The 15,210-nt window shown below is 40.9% G+C and overlaps 1 protein-coding gene across 13 annotated transcripts in view; it reads left to right on the plus strand.

The window, feature by feature from the left end:
• Sin3A (SIN3 transcription regulator family member A) overlaps positions 1-13,518 on the plus strand; it is a 42,315-nt gene extending 28,797 nt beyond the window's left edge. For 4 of the 13 annotated variants that reach the window (XM_089732705.1, XM_089732722.1, XM_089732709.1 and 1 more), the window contains exons 18-30: positions 1,891-2,007; positions 2,149-2,325; positions 3,091-3,195; positions 3,640-3,838; positions 5,141-5,308; positions 5,740-5,861; positions 6,265-6,364; positions 6,602-6,723; positions 7,355-7,520; positions 8,276-8,457; positions 9,120-9,260; positions 10,526-10,630; positions 11,370-13,518. In XM_089732705.1, the coding sequence (XP_089588831.1) occupies positions 1,891-2,007; positions 2,149-2,325; positions 3,091-3,195; positions 3,640-3,838; positions 5,141-5,308; positions 5,740-5,861; positions 6,265-6,364; positions 6,602-6,723; positions 7,355-7,520; positions 8,276-8,457; positions 9,120-9,260; positions 10,526-10,630; positions 11,370-11,807 (2,142 nt within the window). In that variant the 3' untranslated portion in view covers positions 11,808-13,518. The remainder of the gene's footprint in view (positions 1-1,890; positions 2,008-2,148; positions 2,326-3,090; positions 3,196-3,639; positions 3,839-5,140; positions 5,309-5,739; positions 5,862-6,264; positions 6,365-6,601; positions 6,724-7,354; positions 7,521-8,275; positions 8,458-9,119; positions 9,261-10,525; positions 10,631-11,369) is intronic. The other 9 variants (XM_089732736.1, XM_089732752.1, XM_089732721.1 and 6 more) reach the window with 5 other exon arrangements.
• The last annotated feature ends 1,692 nt before the right edge of the window (positions 13,519-15,210 follow it).

The raw sequence follows: 15,210 nt of genomic DNA on the forward strand, positions 1-15,210 counted from the left end.
TCTGTACTATGAATTCACGAGTGAACTAACCAGAAATGATATGAAAGTATATGTTTTTTTTTTTATTGCTTAGATGGGTGGCCGAGCTCACAGCCCACCTGGTGTTAAGTGGTTACTGGAGCCCATAGACATCCACAACGTAAATGCACCAACCCACCTTGAGATATAAGTTCTAAGGTCTCAAGTATAGTTACAACGGCTGCCCCACCCTTCAAACCGAAACGCATTGCTGCTTCACGGCAGAAATAGGCGGGGTGGTGGTACCCACCCGCGCGGACTCACAAGAGGTCCTACCGCCAGTATGTGGTTAGTTTATATCGCTCTGGAAGAGGAAGCGAGAGATATACCTAAGGTAGTTAAGGTAATATCTGTATAACTTAATAAAAGATTTTGACCTGTCAAAAACTTCCATTAAATTCTATACTTGAATGAACATATAGTAACCGGCAAACATCGTGAGCAAATGACCTTGACTGCGCAGAACCGAATTTTAGATCACTTTGGTGGTGAGGGTGAGGCGCGACGGCAGGGGACATCGTATCGAGCGCGTTATTGGTAGATCAGTCGAACCTTGCGTAAAGTACGCTTGCGTACAGTGAAAAATCTATCGTTATTAATCGTTAAGTTATATTTTATTATAATTGCTTGTTGACTTTGTTGCCATTGCTATTTGTTGAGTGTTTGTTGATTTTTTATAAAAAAATACACTATGCCGCGACAAACTGGTGGAGTATTCAAAAGAAAGGGTAGAAAAATTGTGTACGACGTATATTGCTTCATTATAAAACAGGGGAAGAATGATATTATGGAAAAAGTAAAACAGACTTCGGAAGCAACAAAAACATCAGTGAGTACTGTTAGGTGCATTATTAACGAAGCTAAAGGCTCTGGCTTGCTCATTGTGCTTGGGACTCCGGGTAAGAAAAGATCAGGGAAGAAGAAAGTTACCGGAATGGATAGTTTCGTTCAATCTGTAATAAAAAGGCTTCGAAAATTTTAAAGAAGATATACATTTTAATGGCTCGGAATGAAGTTTACGACGAATTATGAAAGAGCTAGGCTTCAGATGGAAAAAAAAAACAGAAAATAATCGGAAGCTGGTAATTGAAAAAAGTAACATTCGATTACTACGAATCGAATATCTTCAAAAAATAATTAATTATAGACAAAAAAGAAGATCGAACCGACCGAGTCGTAAACTACACCGATGAGCCCTATGTCGACTTAACACGATGATGGCGACTCGGGTGATGAAAACAGTGATGATGATAATGGTCAAGATTATGATAACGAAAAAAAAATTACAAATACCAGCTTCGCTTCAACTGAACGAAGACCTGGCAACAGCTCTAGTTTTGACTTAATAGAAGGAATATCTATTTTACCCCAAGATTAAATTATTACAATTATTAACCTATATTTTTTGTTGATGTTCTAATAAATATATAAATAAATACATATGTTGATTTTAATAATTTAATTGCATTATGACGCAGAGTAAATAATATTTTTGCACGTGAGTGTACCATGCGCAAACTTACCCCCACTACGTCAACAAATGCTCAAGAAGTTTGCCGGCTATTATACCAAATCTGTCGACTTAGGGAGCACATTAAGCACGTAAAGCACATTGGTGGGGTTGCAGGTTTGTTGTCATTCTCAAAATTCCTCAATCAGCAACATTTTCGAACCCTGGCACACCGATAAGGTGAATCCATGGGTTTTCAATGGCTAATCTAAGAGTCTTCAGCACTAAATATAATTGTTTTAACTCTGATATTGTTTTTATGTGCACTACTCAGTATTAATGCAATAAAGCGTGACTTCTTGATTTTTAGAAATTTTTATTGTAGACAAAAATTTATATATTACTTTACTGTTTGTATACAGGTACTTAATGATACATGGGTGTCGTTCCCGACATGGAGTGAAGACTCGACATTCGTAACATCAAGAAAAACCCAGTATGAAGAATACATTTACCGTTGTGAAGATGAGAGGTTTGAGGTTAGATATGTTTTTTTTTTGCTTTGCTTGTATGTATTAAAGTCCTAACAATTTTTGAAAAGAGTTCAAAAAACTTTTTTTTTTAAGTACGTGTGAAAACATAGCTGCTAACGCGATATTTAATTTCGATTATAATTACAGCTGGACGTGGTTATAGAAACAAACGCCGCCACCATCCGAGTGTTGGAGGGCGTGCAGAAGAAGTTGTCCCGCATGTCGGGCGAGGACGCGGCGCGGTACCGGCTGGACGACTGTCTCGGCGGACACTCGCCCACCGTGCACCAGAGGGCGCTGCGACGCATCTACGGCGACAAGGTGGTACGCGACGACGCGCTCCTAGCATGCCGCACACACCCGCATTCACACACCCGCACTGACACGCAAGCACTCACACGCACGCAGTCAAACAGCCGCACTTACACACCCGCACTCGAATACCCGCACTTACACATCCGTACTTATACACCCATACTTACACACCCGTACTCACATACCGCACTCTCACACCCGCACGCACTCACACACGCACGCACGCACTCACCCGCACTCTCTCACACGCACACATTAATCGCAGGATTTTTCTAATCGAAATACTGAGCTGACTTGATTACATTACATGTATTCTGAATATAGAAAGCTCTAGTTTCTTGCCATTTCTTCTCAGTAGTGAAACAAATTCGAAACATTTTAATTTAAAATTACTGTAATTACCAAACCCAAAGCCTCAGCGCACCAAACTTTTATATTAAAACGACTATATTAATTTATTAACTAAACACAAAACAACAAAAACAATGCCATTCAATTATGTCTGGTAAGCTTTACAGTTTCAAACCTTTATGCATCTGATGTGAAATTGAGTAGATTTATCTTAAAGTCTAGTGTACACTAGCGAATATATAAACTTATGGTCTAGAGTACATTGGTGCATGCTTTGTATTTATTTCAAGATTTTTGAAATATGTGTAGTTTTTCATAGATGCTTAACTAGGTAGATTCACAATCTTTTGGAAGGCATGTTTTTAGATTTATCCATATGTCTTTGAAAAAAATATTCAAATATTTTGTTATTATTGCCCATAGGCAGTGGACATCATTGCAGGCCTAAAGAAAAACCCCGTTGTGGCTGTACCTGTTGTACTGAGGAGGTTGAAAGCTAAAGAGGAAGAATGGAGAGAGGCTCAGAAGGTAATATTTTAATAGTCAGTTTGTCATTCAGTGGCCCCTCTCACGGCTCATCTGGCGTAAAGTGGTTTCTCGACCCCATAGGCATCACGACGTGAATGCCACAACCCATCTTGAGACATGAGGTTCTAGTCTCAATTGGATTGTATAATGGCTGTCACATCCTTCATATCAGAACGTCTGCTTCTCTGCAGAACTAGGTAGGATGGTATTAATTACCTGTGCAGGCTTACCATATTACTGCCACCAAGACAAGCAAATTGGCAAATCATAGTACTCTCTATGCAAGTAATCGCCTTTTAAGACACCCCGTGGGAGAGATAGGTGGTGCTTTTCCAAGGTTATGCGTCTATGGGCTCCAGTGACCACCTCACACTAGTTGAACCCATCAGTCTGTCTTCAGCAGACAAGACTAGAAGCATTGGTCTAATAATTTGTTTTCCGCAGGGCTTCAACAAACAGTGGCGCGAACAAAACGAAAAGTATTATTTGAAATCTCTCGACCATCAAGGGATCAACTTCAAGCAGAACGATCTGAAGGCGATGCGCTCGAAGACATTGTTCAACGAGGTAGAGAGCGCCTACGCGGCCCGCCGCCCGGGGCCGCACCTCGTGGTCGACTACAACATGCAGAGCCGACAGGAAGGTAATTGATTGTATTTTTTATTTTTTTAAGGGATTTTATGACCTGGTAACTAAGACCTTTAAGTCATGTCTTATTTATATTTTTATTTTTATGAAAATTAATGATATGGAGTGAAATGTAATTAAATGAAATGAGATGATATGGAATGAAATATAATATCTCAGTAAAATGTTGGTTATTTACTGAGATTTTTTCAGTGGAATTTTTGGAGGATCACGAGAAGTTACGTCCAGTGGCTTTGTTTTATTTTCCCACACTTGTGCACTTTCACAGATATCAAAAAGTTAATAAACCACAGTTATTACAGATTTAAACCTGAAGAAACACTAAATAGACAAAATAATTATTACTGGTTATTTTATTATTTTAAGGTTATTTTTAGGTTAAGTTATTACTGGTGGTAGGACCTCTTGTGAGTCCGCGCGGATGGGTACCACCGCCCTGCTTATTTCTGCCGTGAAGCAGTAATGCGTTTCGGTTTGAAGGGTGGGGTAGCCGTTGTAACTATACTGAGATTTTAGAACTTGTATCTCGGGGTGGGTGGCGCGTCTACGTTGTAGATGTCTATGGGCTCCAGTAACCACTTAACATCAGGTGGGCTGTGAGCTCGTCCACCCATCTACGCAATAAAAAAAAAAAAAAATAAAAAAAAATAATACAAATCACACAACTTCACTCTTCGCGTTCCCGCCAAAAAGTCTGGTACTTTTTGGCGGAAACGCGTTGTCGTGTGTTGTTGTCGAACGAGCTGTTGTCGACGTGCGCACTTGCGACTCGCAATACGTCCTACCACCAGTAAAAAGTGCTGCTGAGGGGTCACACTAGCGTTTTAAGTGTTTGATTATCAGAGCTCAGACGTCAAGCTGCCTGCTTGATTATACCCACAAAAGCGAACTTCAAACAACACTCGACTGTAACTGGTCTAGAAATATTTGTATAGGATTCAAAAATGTCACAAATTATATAAAGAAAGACAAATGATGAAAACACATGCGATGTGCCTTTAACAGAATGTTCTGTGTTGATACAGCATGCTGCCTTCCTACTGATGTCTTTCTTATATGCTGAATAAAACCATATTAGTTATCATATCGTTGCTATCAAACCAAAATCTGATATGTGTAAAAACATTTTCGTATAAAATTTTATATGAAGGTGAATTTTTTAGAACTATAATCAAATGAAAGCTGTAGATAAGTATTAAAGCTATATAGACCCATAACAGTTTTTTTTTATACGGTAGATAGGGCTGTGTAATTGTAGATATCAACATTTTTCAACATCAAATTCAATGTTTTTTAGCAATAAAAATAGTTCGGGACACCGCGGAGCTACTTATACATCACGCCAGGAGACAAACTGCTATACAGAAGGCTGAGAAACGGAGAATCAAACAGTTGTTAAGGCATTTCCTACCCGATCTCTTCTCGCATCCACGGCAGCCGCTATCTGATGATGAGAAGGACGAAGGTACTTTTATTTCAACTAATTTAACATAATGTTGCAGAAATAAGAGAAAGGCTAAGTTATCAATCATAGAAAAACGTAGAAAATAATTTAAGCTAATGTTGTATTGTGTTATTACAAAAGCGCTCTATTTGTATCATTCTTACATAATATGTCACATCATGCCCTATGTTCTATTATATCTTAGGTTTTAGGTCTTAAGCAAATAATTGCCCACAGCTTTGACTATTGGAATTTTTTGTTATTCGCCTCATCGCCAAACACTGCCAACATGAATCCTGCGATAGAGTTTGAAGATGAAGCCCAAAAACATCTCAGTACTGTTAACAATGTCCCAAGATGTTCATTCCTGTCTTTGCATGACGTTTTTAATTAATATACACTTAGACAACCACAATCGCAGATTCTGAAATGTGTAGATTTATTCTTATCAGTATCAAACACCATTTGTATTGTCCTAGAAGACAAGGAGGATGCACCGAGCCCGGAGTGTCCAATCGATCAACAGAGTCAAGAAAATGACAAGAATAATTTAAAACAGGAAATTAAACAAGAGGTATGTTCTTCTTACGAAAATTTGTAACTTTTTATAATTAAACTAGCCGTCCTTGCCCGCTTCGCTGGGCATTTAAAATTAACATTATTATTTATTGTCATTATTATTAAGGAGTCCAACACATATAAATATTAGCCTATCCATTAAGTACATGTATTTTCTACATGGATACCAAGTTTCAAGTCAATCGGATGCACGGTTCAGTAGTTATAACAGAACATCCGTAAAAACCACTAGATTTATATATTAGTATAGATGAAATGATGATAGAACATGCGATGTGCCTTTAACAGAATATTGAATGTTGATACAGCATGCTGCCTTCCTACTGATGTCAGTTTTGACCATACTAATATTTAGCAATATTGCACAAACAGAAATATAATTAATTTATTGGTTTCAGTCATCTGAATCTGATAACGCGTCAGACAAGAGCGGCAAGAACGGAAAGAATAACAAAGAGAATAAACCCAAAAATAATAATAATTTGGAGAGCAATAAAGGTGAGTTTTACATATCACATGGTAATATCATTTATTTATTTAGTCTACTTACAATTTAACATATTATATATGAAAAAATCATTATATTGGACTGTTTCTAATTTCAACATATTCTTTAGTTCTTATAGCTTTTACATATCCATTAATGCTGCATTAATAATGGATATGTAAAAGCTATAAGAACATAAATGGTTGTCTTTTTATTGTAGCTAATCTCTGAATCTGTTTTGTTTACAGAAAGTGTACTAACCCAGCCGACTAATGGAAAGAGGTTAAGCAATGATGATCAAATACTGAAATCTGACTTAAAGACTGAACCATTCGAAGTAGAAGATGATCTCAGGGATCACCCCCCTAATGTGAGTCCTCGTTTTTTTTAGAATTTAGAAGCAGAGGTTGGATCCTATCCATCTGACGAGCAATGCCAAGTCTCTGCCTACCAGAACCATTAAAATTAAATAGTAAATACAATGTATGTATTGTACACTGATATGGGGTACTTCAGTAGAAACAGATCAATGACCTTGCTGTAATTCGAGATATGCGTAAAATGTATTGTAAGGTATGAACGTGCAAATAACACAAGTGAACAATATATTGTTCTATATAACAATGCATATGTGGGTATATTTCAACCTGTAACATCAGCATGTATATCAATCAATGCTTAAATGGGTGGACGAGCTCACAGCCCACCTGGTGTTAAATGGTTACTGGAGCCCATAGACATCCACAACGTAAATGCGTCACCCACCCTGAGATATAAGTTCTAAGGTCTCAGTATAGTCACAACGGCTGCCTCACCCTTCAAACCGAAACGCATTACTGCTTCACGACAGAAATAGGCAGGGTGGTGGTACCTACCCGCGCGGACTCACAAGAGTATCCGACTGAGAAGAAGAACATCAGTGCCAAAATTTTAACAGTTTATTCATCCTTCGACAAAGACACGACTTATTAATTTTGTAAATATATGTATGTTGTATACAGGAGGGCAGGTTCGTGTGCACGTCCTCGTGGTACCTGTTCCTGCGCGTGCACGGCGCGCTGTGCCAGCGGCTGGCGGCCGCGCTCCGGGCCATGTGCGCCGCGCCGCCCGCCCGCCCGCGGCACGACCGCCCCCCCGCGCTCGCCCTGCGCCTCGCGCCCGCACACCGTTAGTACACTCACACACGTTGGCTGCTGAATGTTATAGGCTTTATATTAATTTGAATTGTTTATTTCTAAAGGATCATCCACAAGGTGGACAGACTTGGTTAAGTTATCTACGAAGTGTTCCCTTACTAAATGTACATGTACCGCCACAAGTAGAGAGAGATGGAGAAGTCTCTCAAAAGCCGCAACCAAACATTAAGACATACGTAACCACGACCACTCCGCCAGGAGTGTACGACTGAGAAGAATTTCTAAAGGCACAGACAAGTTCTCTAGTTGTCTACTATTTAACAATAACAGAACGCCATAGACAATACGTATAGCGCCGTCTACCTTCAAGGATGACTGCAATTACCATTGCATTTAATTTACGATTATTTCAAAAATAGATAACTTAAACATAATATAATGTATATGTATATATATATATATATATAAATGTAAATTTCAATGCACCTACCTTTATTTATTGTGCACTCTGCACTAACTTTGCGTGACTGGTAGAGAATACCACAGGCATTAAGTGCGCCACTGTAAATTTTACATGAAGTGCTACTATTTGCCAGAACCACATATTCGAAATACATTATGCTTTTACTTTGCATTAGTCTGTTACGTCATAATTAGAGATGAGCCAGAATTTCGTCGACCATTGACGCATCAGATCGAAATCTCAATACACTACACACCATTAGCAATACAATTATTGAATAAATTGAAAAAAATATATTTGAAAATTATGAATGTCTTCAACAGATTTGCCAGCGGACGTGTCGTCGCCAACGGAATACTACAACCTGTTGCTAGACCTGGTGAAGGGCGTCCTCGACGGCAACATGGAATCTTCCGCCTTCGAGGATGCGGCCCGAGAAATGCTCGGGATCAAGGCTTATCCGGCCTACACGCTCGACAAACTGGTGTCTATCGCTGTTAGGCAGGTTAGTATCTATGTATTGCTATATCAGACCTGACGGAAATACCCATCAGCACATCAAACATCTTGTTTGAATTACTCTTAGTATTGGATCATTTGGTAACGATAAGAGATAAATGATGAAAACACATGCGATGTGCCTTAAACAGAATATCCTGTGGTGATACAGCATGCTGCCTTCCTACTGATGTCTCTTATTGTTGTCAAGATTAACAAACTTACCACCTTTATGATGAGTAAAGAATATGTTTATGCTCAAACCTGATGACGTTGCTAACATGAACCTTAGCAAGAGCCGTGCTTCGTAGAATCTACCACCGGATCGGAAACGCGACCCACTGAGAAGATCCGACGAGAAACTCAGTGGGCTGTGTCTGTGGGTTAATTTATTCGTCGAGCCCCTCGACGAGAACGATCACTGGTCATTTTGTAAAATTATACATATACTGGTGGTAGGACCTCTTGTGAGTCCGCGCGGGTAGGTACCGCCGCCCTGCCTATTTCTGCCGTGAAGCAGTAATGCATTTCGATTTGAAGGGTGGGGCAGCCATTGTAACTATACTGAGACCTTAGAACTTCTACTAATACTATACTCAGCGGGCTGCGTCTGCGGGTTAAGTCTTACGTGCAGAATGTGTGTAGTATATATTGTATTGTCGTGTACAGCTGCAGCACTGCGCGTCGGAGCCGTGGTCGGTGCGCGCGGCCGAGCTGTGCGCGCGCGACATGCGGGCCGCGGCCGGGCCCTACGTGCGCCGCGCCCTCGCCGCGCTGCGCCCGCACCACGCCGCCTTCCTCGTGCGAACGGTCAGTACCGCGACAACCCTGGCGACTGTTACACATGCGCCTCAATAATAACTAACTAATTTATCACGTGCTTATGGATCCTTTAGATCCAATAACCCTTGCATTAGACGCCTTCAGCTCTAACACTAGGAGCCGACTGAGGGACCACAGTAACCGTGCAACCTAACCTAAACATCAGCCCTCTCTCCCAACTCTCTTCTACTCTGTAGTGCTCACTGAAGAAATGACTGTTTTCTAACGCAGTTTCTACTCAGGAGCACATTTACCCCAACCGTTGTCGGTTCTCTGGCTAATACAGCCAGCCACTGCAACTTCAGCTTACTAATCCGCCGATCTTAATCAGTTTTATTATGCTTTAGGGTTCCATTTAGAGAACGCGAGCTATGGCGTGTTTTGTACACCATAGTAGCTTAAGATACTTACTTAGATACTTAGCTCGCTGAGTTTCTCGCCGGATCTTCCCAGCGAGTCGCGATTCCGATCCGGTAGTAGATTTATTCGCGAAGCAGCTGTCCTCGAGGTCTAGGCGCCGGGCAGCTGTTAGCAAATTCCACCCGTCCTGACTGAGCCTTTGCTCGCCCACTTGTCCTGGTGAAACTGGAGAGGCCTCCGGGCCACCAGTTAAGGCATTACTGAATGCATCGTCTCTATATGAAGACAATTTATTGTTGAAGCCCAGCGAACAGAATTGACTTGATTAGCGAAAACACATCATTTGTACTAATTTCTTTTATAAAATAAACTCAATGTCAGTCACAGTTTCCTTTATGCCATTCGCAAAATAATTGAATCATCTAACTCCAATTTCGGCTTTTAGTATCTATAGTTAAGCATTGGTGATCATCCAACTTCAGGTTGGCCTTGAGCTCTCATAAGTTATCTAATTAGAATGCTTTGAAGGAAGTGATTACCATATCAACAGGAAATAACTTAAGAAATCCTTTCTTTTGGAACCATCTTTAAGTCTCTTTCAGCTGTAGGCAGTGCGGTAGGTAGCGGACTTGGCTCTGCCCCTGGCATTGCTGAAGTCCATGGGCGACGGTAACCACTCACCATCAGGTGGGCCGTATGCTCGTCTGTCTACAAGGGCAATAAAAAAAAAGCTGATATGCAAAACAATTGAAACATCAAACTCTTATTTTGACTTTTATTATCTATAGTTAAGCTTCAGTGACCATTCAACTTTAGGTTGGCTCCTTACCATTATCCAAATAGAATACCCCGTTTCAAGGAAATGATCAGTAATGCAGATTCTTTGTCAACAGTACGGTGGAGACGAGTGTAAAGTAACATTTGAGCTGCTAGAAAGTGCTGGAGAAGGAAGGACGTCCCCACACAACAATGACAACAGAATGTCACCGACAGCACAGGTAGGTTTTTATTTTTCAGACTATCTAAAGTAGATCAGAATGTTTAGCTATGTACAGTCCGCGCGCGAGCTCCGAGAAATTTTAAGGAATGTTGACGTAATGAGCTAGTGTCGAATTGGTCGATATTGCGCTATCGATACTAACACATCTTAAGCCTCCGTGCGAGTGTAAATTATAAAATAGTTTTATGAGGGTATTATGAACTTCAAATAAAAAAAGCAATTGGTCACATATGAATTTCATTTAATGAACTGATACTTATTGAACAAAACGAACGTGAAATCTTATTAATTACTCTCGCAATCAGATTAATCAGTAGTTGAAAAATTTGATGTTCTATCGTTACTCTCCTCGCGTACTTCAATAATAAATGATTCGACAACATCCTCCATTAAGCCATCCTTTTGCCAGTAATGTTCCTCTAATGCTAAGACATGTTTATAATGCTAGTGCTCGCCATTCCTTTTTCATCAAATTAAATAGCTATCTGTGTAAAGACTTATGAGTGTAAGACCATTTATATTAGAAAACACACGTAATTAACACTGCTATCGCAAAATTAAAAACAACGAGTCGGTAAGCGTGCTCTCACGTTAAGGTCGACACTAGTACTGGGAGAGTTGCGGGGTATGAAGCCACGGTCGGGCGGTAACCACTCACCATCAGGTGGGCCGTATGCTCGTCTGCCTACAAGGGCAATAAAAAAATTAACCTTAGTAAATAATAATGAAATCTACAGCGCACGAGTGGAGGTGTGGGCGGAGTGAAAAGTGTCGGCGAAGGCGAGGCGGTGTCCCGGTGCGCGGCCTGGTCCCTGTACGCCGAGAGGTTCGCCAGCAACAAGACCAGCGGCGTGACGGCGCGCGGCAAGCCCGTATTCCTGGCGCGCAACGCACGCGCACGCGGCCTGCACGCGCCCGCCAACACGTCGCGCTGGCCGCAGCCGCCGCGCCGCCCCGCCCCGCGCCGCAAGCCCGCCGCGCACGACGCCGCCGAGTGCACGCTCGCCGAGCTGCGCTGCCGGCTCGTGGCCTGCCGCCCCTTCCGCCTGCTGCAGCGCGGAGCCCTGGCCGCCGCGCGCGCCACGCACGAGCGCCTCAGCCGCCGCCGCCGCGACCGCTTCCGGGCCTGGCTGGACGCCAACCGACCGCATCTAGACGAGCGCCTCTCTATCTAACTTCCCTTATAGCGAGAGAGAGGGGTAGATCTCAGGGGTATTTTTATTCAGTGAAACTATGAATATCGAATTTTGTCTTAACACTAATCATACCAACACTTACTGGTATCTATTTGTACCGTAGCGGGTAGATAACGGTATATGTCAAGTATTACTCAAAATTAACAAAACAAAACAACAACAAAAAATTGTATTATAACTGTAGATTAATTGGTAAGCAAAAGTCATGAAGTCAGATGTGCAAAGGCAATAAGGTGATACGTGCATTTTCAATGCAAAATTTGAAAAGTTACGGTATGTTTAGTGTTAAACACAAACAATTTTCGATTTAAAACGATAATTGCATCAAGACGCGGGCGCACGCTACTCACACTCAAAACGGAAGTACCCGGAACATAGATTATACACTTGTCTGTCAAAAGATGAACATAGATACTAAAAACTATGTATATGGCCGCGAGAGTGACGTACAGGTCGGTTTGCTATACCGTGCATTTAGCTGCCCCGCGCGGGACTCTAGGAGAAAGGACTCTGCCTAAAACACACAGTTCTACAATTAGATTTTACGTCACATTAACCCAGTACTATTTGAATAAAATTAGCAATATATTGTTCTAGTTAAGTAGAAAGTCTATTTCATAGAAATTCAGACAATGTAAATACCCAAAAATGTTAACTATGTTAACGATGGCTGCCTTGTGTGGTGCAGTCCTTTCTCGACTTCAAATCGAATTTAAATAAACATCTAAATACCACAAATAAATAAGAATCCTTCCGTCTATTAGAATGTATGATGTATACATTTCTGATAAGTGTTTCACATAATAAAATTCCATAACAATGTACTAGTAAAGATCTGAGATTTAAATTTAAAGAATGATTCCTCTATTGAATTAGGTGCAAAGTTATTCCATGATTGCAGAGTGTTTTATAGATTATCACGTGTTTAGATTCAGCAAGGTGAACAACAGAGGATTGCCCTACGATCTTAACATCGTGTGGGCTGTAAATGTTATCAATTGTTGATTTCCTTTTTGTTGTTGAGATATCTGATGTAATAAAAAAGTATTAAAATGTTTTTCGTGGAATTGTCGAGGCAATCTATCTGAATAATAGAACAAACCTATTTTAGTTGAAACAAAGTGAAAAACCTTTTGTGTGCAAGGGCGGATCCAGCTTTGGCGCCAGGAGGGGGTCACATAGTCGTGGGCAAGTTAAGAACTTATAATTTAATTTTGATAACAATAGATAATAAATAAATCATGATGTTCTTCAATTAGTCCAAGTTAGTTCAAGTCCTGGAACTAGCTCAGGGGGGGTCATGACCCCCATGGCTCCCCCCCCCTGGATCCGCCGTTGTTTGTGTGTGCGTCTGTGTGTCAGCAAACAAAACGCGCCACTATCGGCAGCGGCATTGTGTTGTAAATTTGTACAAATTTTAAGAACTAATTTAGGTTTGTGTGTATGTATGTATTTATTTGTAACATATGAATGTCACGTCGGTTTTGTCGAATGGCGCGCGCGCGTGTGTGTCCGGTGAGATCTCTTTGTGTATGTGTATAAATGAAAGTACATAATTTGTATATATAGTTACGAGATTTAATTTTAATGTCAGTGATTCGTAGTTTTTAGTCGAAGCGATACTGTTAATTTGTAAAGAGAAAAAAAAAACAATGACTCTGTGAAAATAAATATTATTATATTTATAATAGTCTCGGGTTTCTGTTTTGGTTTGCTGTTAAAGTGATGTGAGGTGATTGTAACGGGTGTTTCGGAACTGGCGACTGTCGAAGCTTAGCGAGAGAGTCCGCACGGGTAGGTACCACCACCCTGCCTGTTTCTGCCGTGAAACAGTAATGCGTTTCGGTTTGAAGGGCGGGGCAGCCGTTGTAACTATACTGCGACCTTAGAACTTATATCTCAAGATGGGTGGCTCTGGTAACACCAGGTGGGCTATGAGCTCGTCCACCCATCTATCCGAGCTGGTGCTCAGTGGTTACTGTAGTCCATAGACATCATAACGCGACTGCCACCCAACTTGAGCTATGAGGTGGAAATCTTGAAATTTATTTTGTAACCGTTGTTATAGTCTTAAAAATTACTACCTAATACCACCAGGAATTGTGCCAACTTAAAAAATTATCTGATATGTTCGTATTTTTATGGACCATATTCCTGCGGGTATTGAGACCCAGGTAGGCAGATTAAACCCAGTCTCGGCCTAGGTGGTGGCATTCACGACGTGATGTCTATGGGCCTGTTTAACATCATATCTGACGAGTTCACTCGTCTGTGTATTTCTTTCACAATCTCGTAACGATTATAAAAAAAAAACCTACCTATGCTGATAGCCTTGAGAGGCTATATCAGCTTCTCCTTGAGGTGTAGGTGTGCTCACGGGACTCAAACCGAGACTGTTGCTAGCATTGACCCTAGCAAGAGCAGTGCTTCCCAGAATTTACCGCTGGACCAGTGGACTAAGAACTCAAAATGCCAACGGCTCATCAGGCTTTGCTTCCGGCCGAAGATCGTAGTAAGTGGAAGAGGTTGCTGCAGCGGCTCCTTCGAAGACACGATTTTCATTAGTGAGGGAACGACTTGAGGGTAATAACGCCATCTATTGGCCGACGTACGATACTCTAGCTAGGGATCGATTTGATGGTAATAACGCCATCTATTGGCCGACGTACGATACTCATTAGTGAGGGAACGACTTGATGGTAGTAACGCCATCTATTGGCCGATGTGGCAAACTTTGCGGGCTATAATATCAGTATGGAGAGTAGAGGCAAGGAGAACCGTCTCATATGGGAGAAACTTGAATCAGTGTCCCACTTTTAGCACTAAATAACAGTTCAAATATCCTCCAGAATCGCGCTAGCATAGGCACAGGGTATGATATGAATTGAGCAGTTTTTAACTGAATGAAGTATGCTGAGTTAGGGAATTTAATATATATAATGACTAGAGTAGTTAGTGACAGTGTAATATACAAGACCTCACATGTTTACATAGTCCAAACTAATTTCGTCAATATAACCTAAACTTATTGCTTTGATAAAACGATTGCATTTTCTTATCAGCTTTAAATAATTTTCTTATCAACTTTAAATAAAATACTTTTTGTGATTTTGTAGTGCTTACAGTTCTTTCGTCCTTTTCTATTTCTCTATCTTATTCTAATAACAATCAGCGCCTTTTTTTAAATTTACCCGGTTGCTACTGTAGCGCCACCCTTATTTAGCAGATTTTAACGGACACTTTTCACACACAGAGACTTCTTACCTCTCCTTACTTTTCCTTACTACCTTACCTTACTACTACTTACCTCTTACCCTCCATATCCGGTGCGAACGCTTTTCTGGGTTTTTTAAGTCTCCGAGAACAATATCAAGGCAAAGGT

This window comes from Bombyx mandarina, chromosome 02, assembly GCF_030267445.1.
Source record: "Bombyx mandarina strain Sakado chromosome 02, ASM3026744v2".
NCBI classification, from domain to species: Eukaryota; Metazoa; Arthropoda; class Insecta; order Lepidoptera; family Bombycidae; genus Bombyx; species Bombyx mandarina.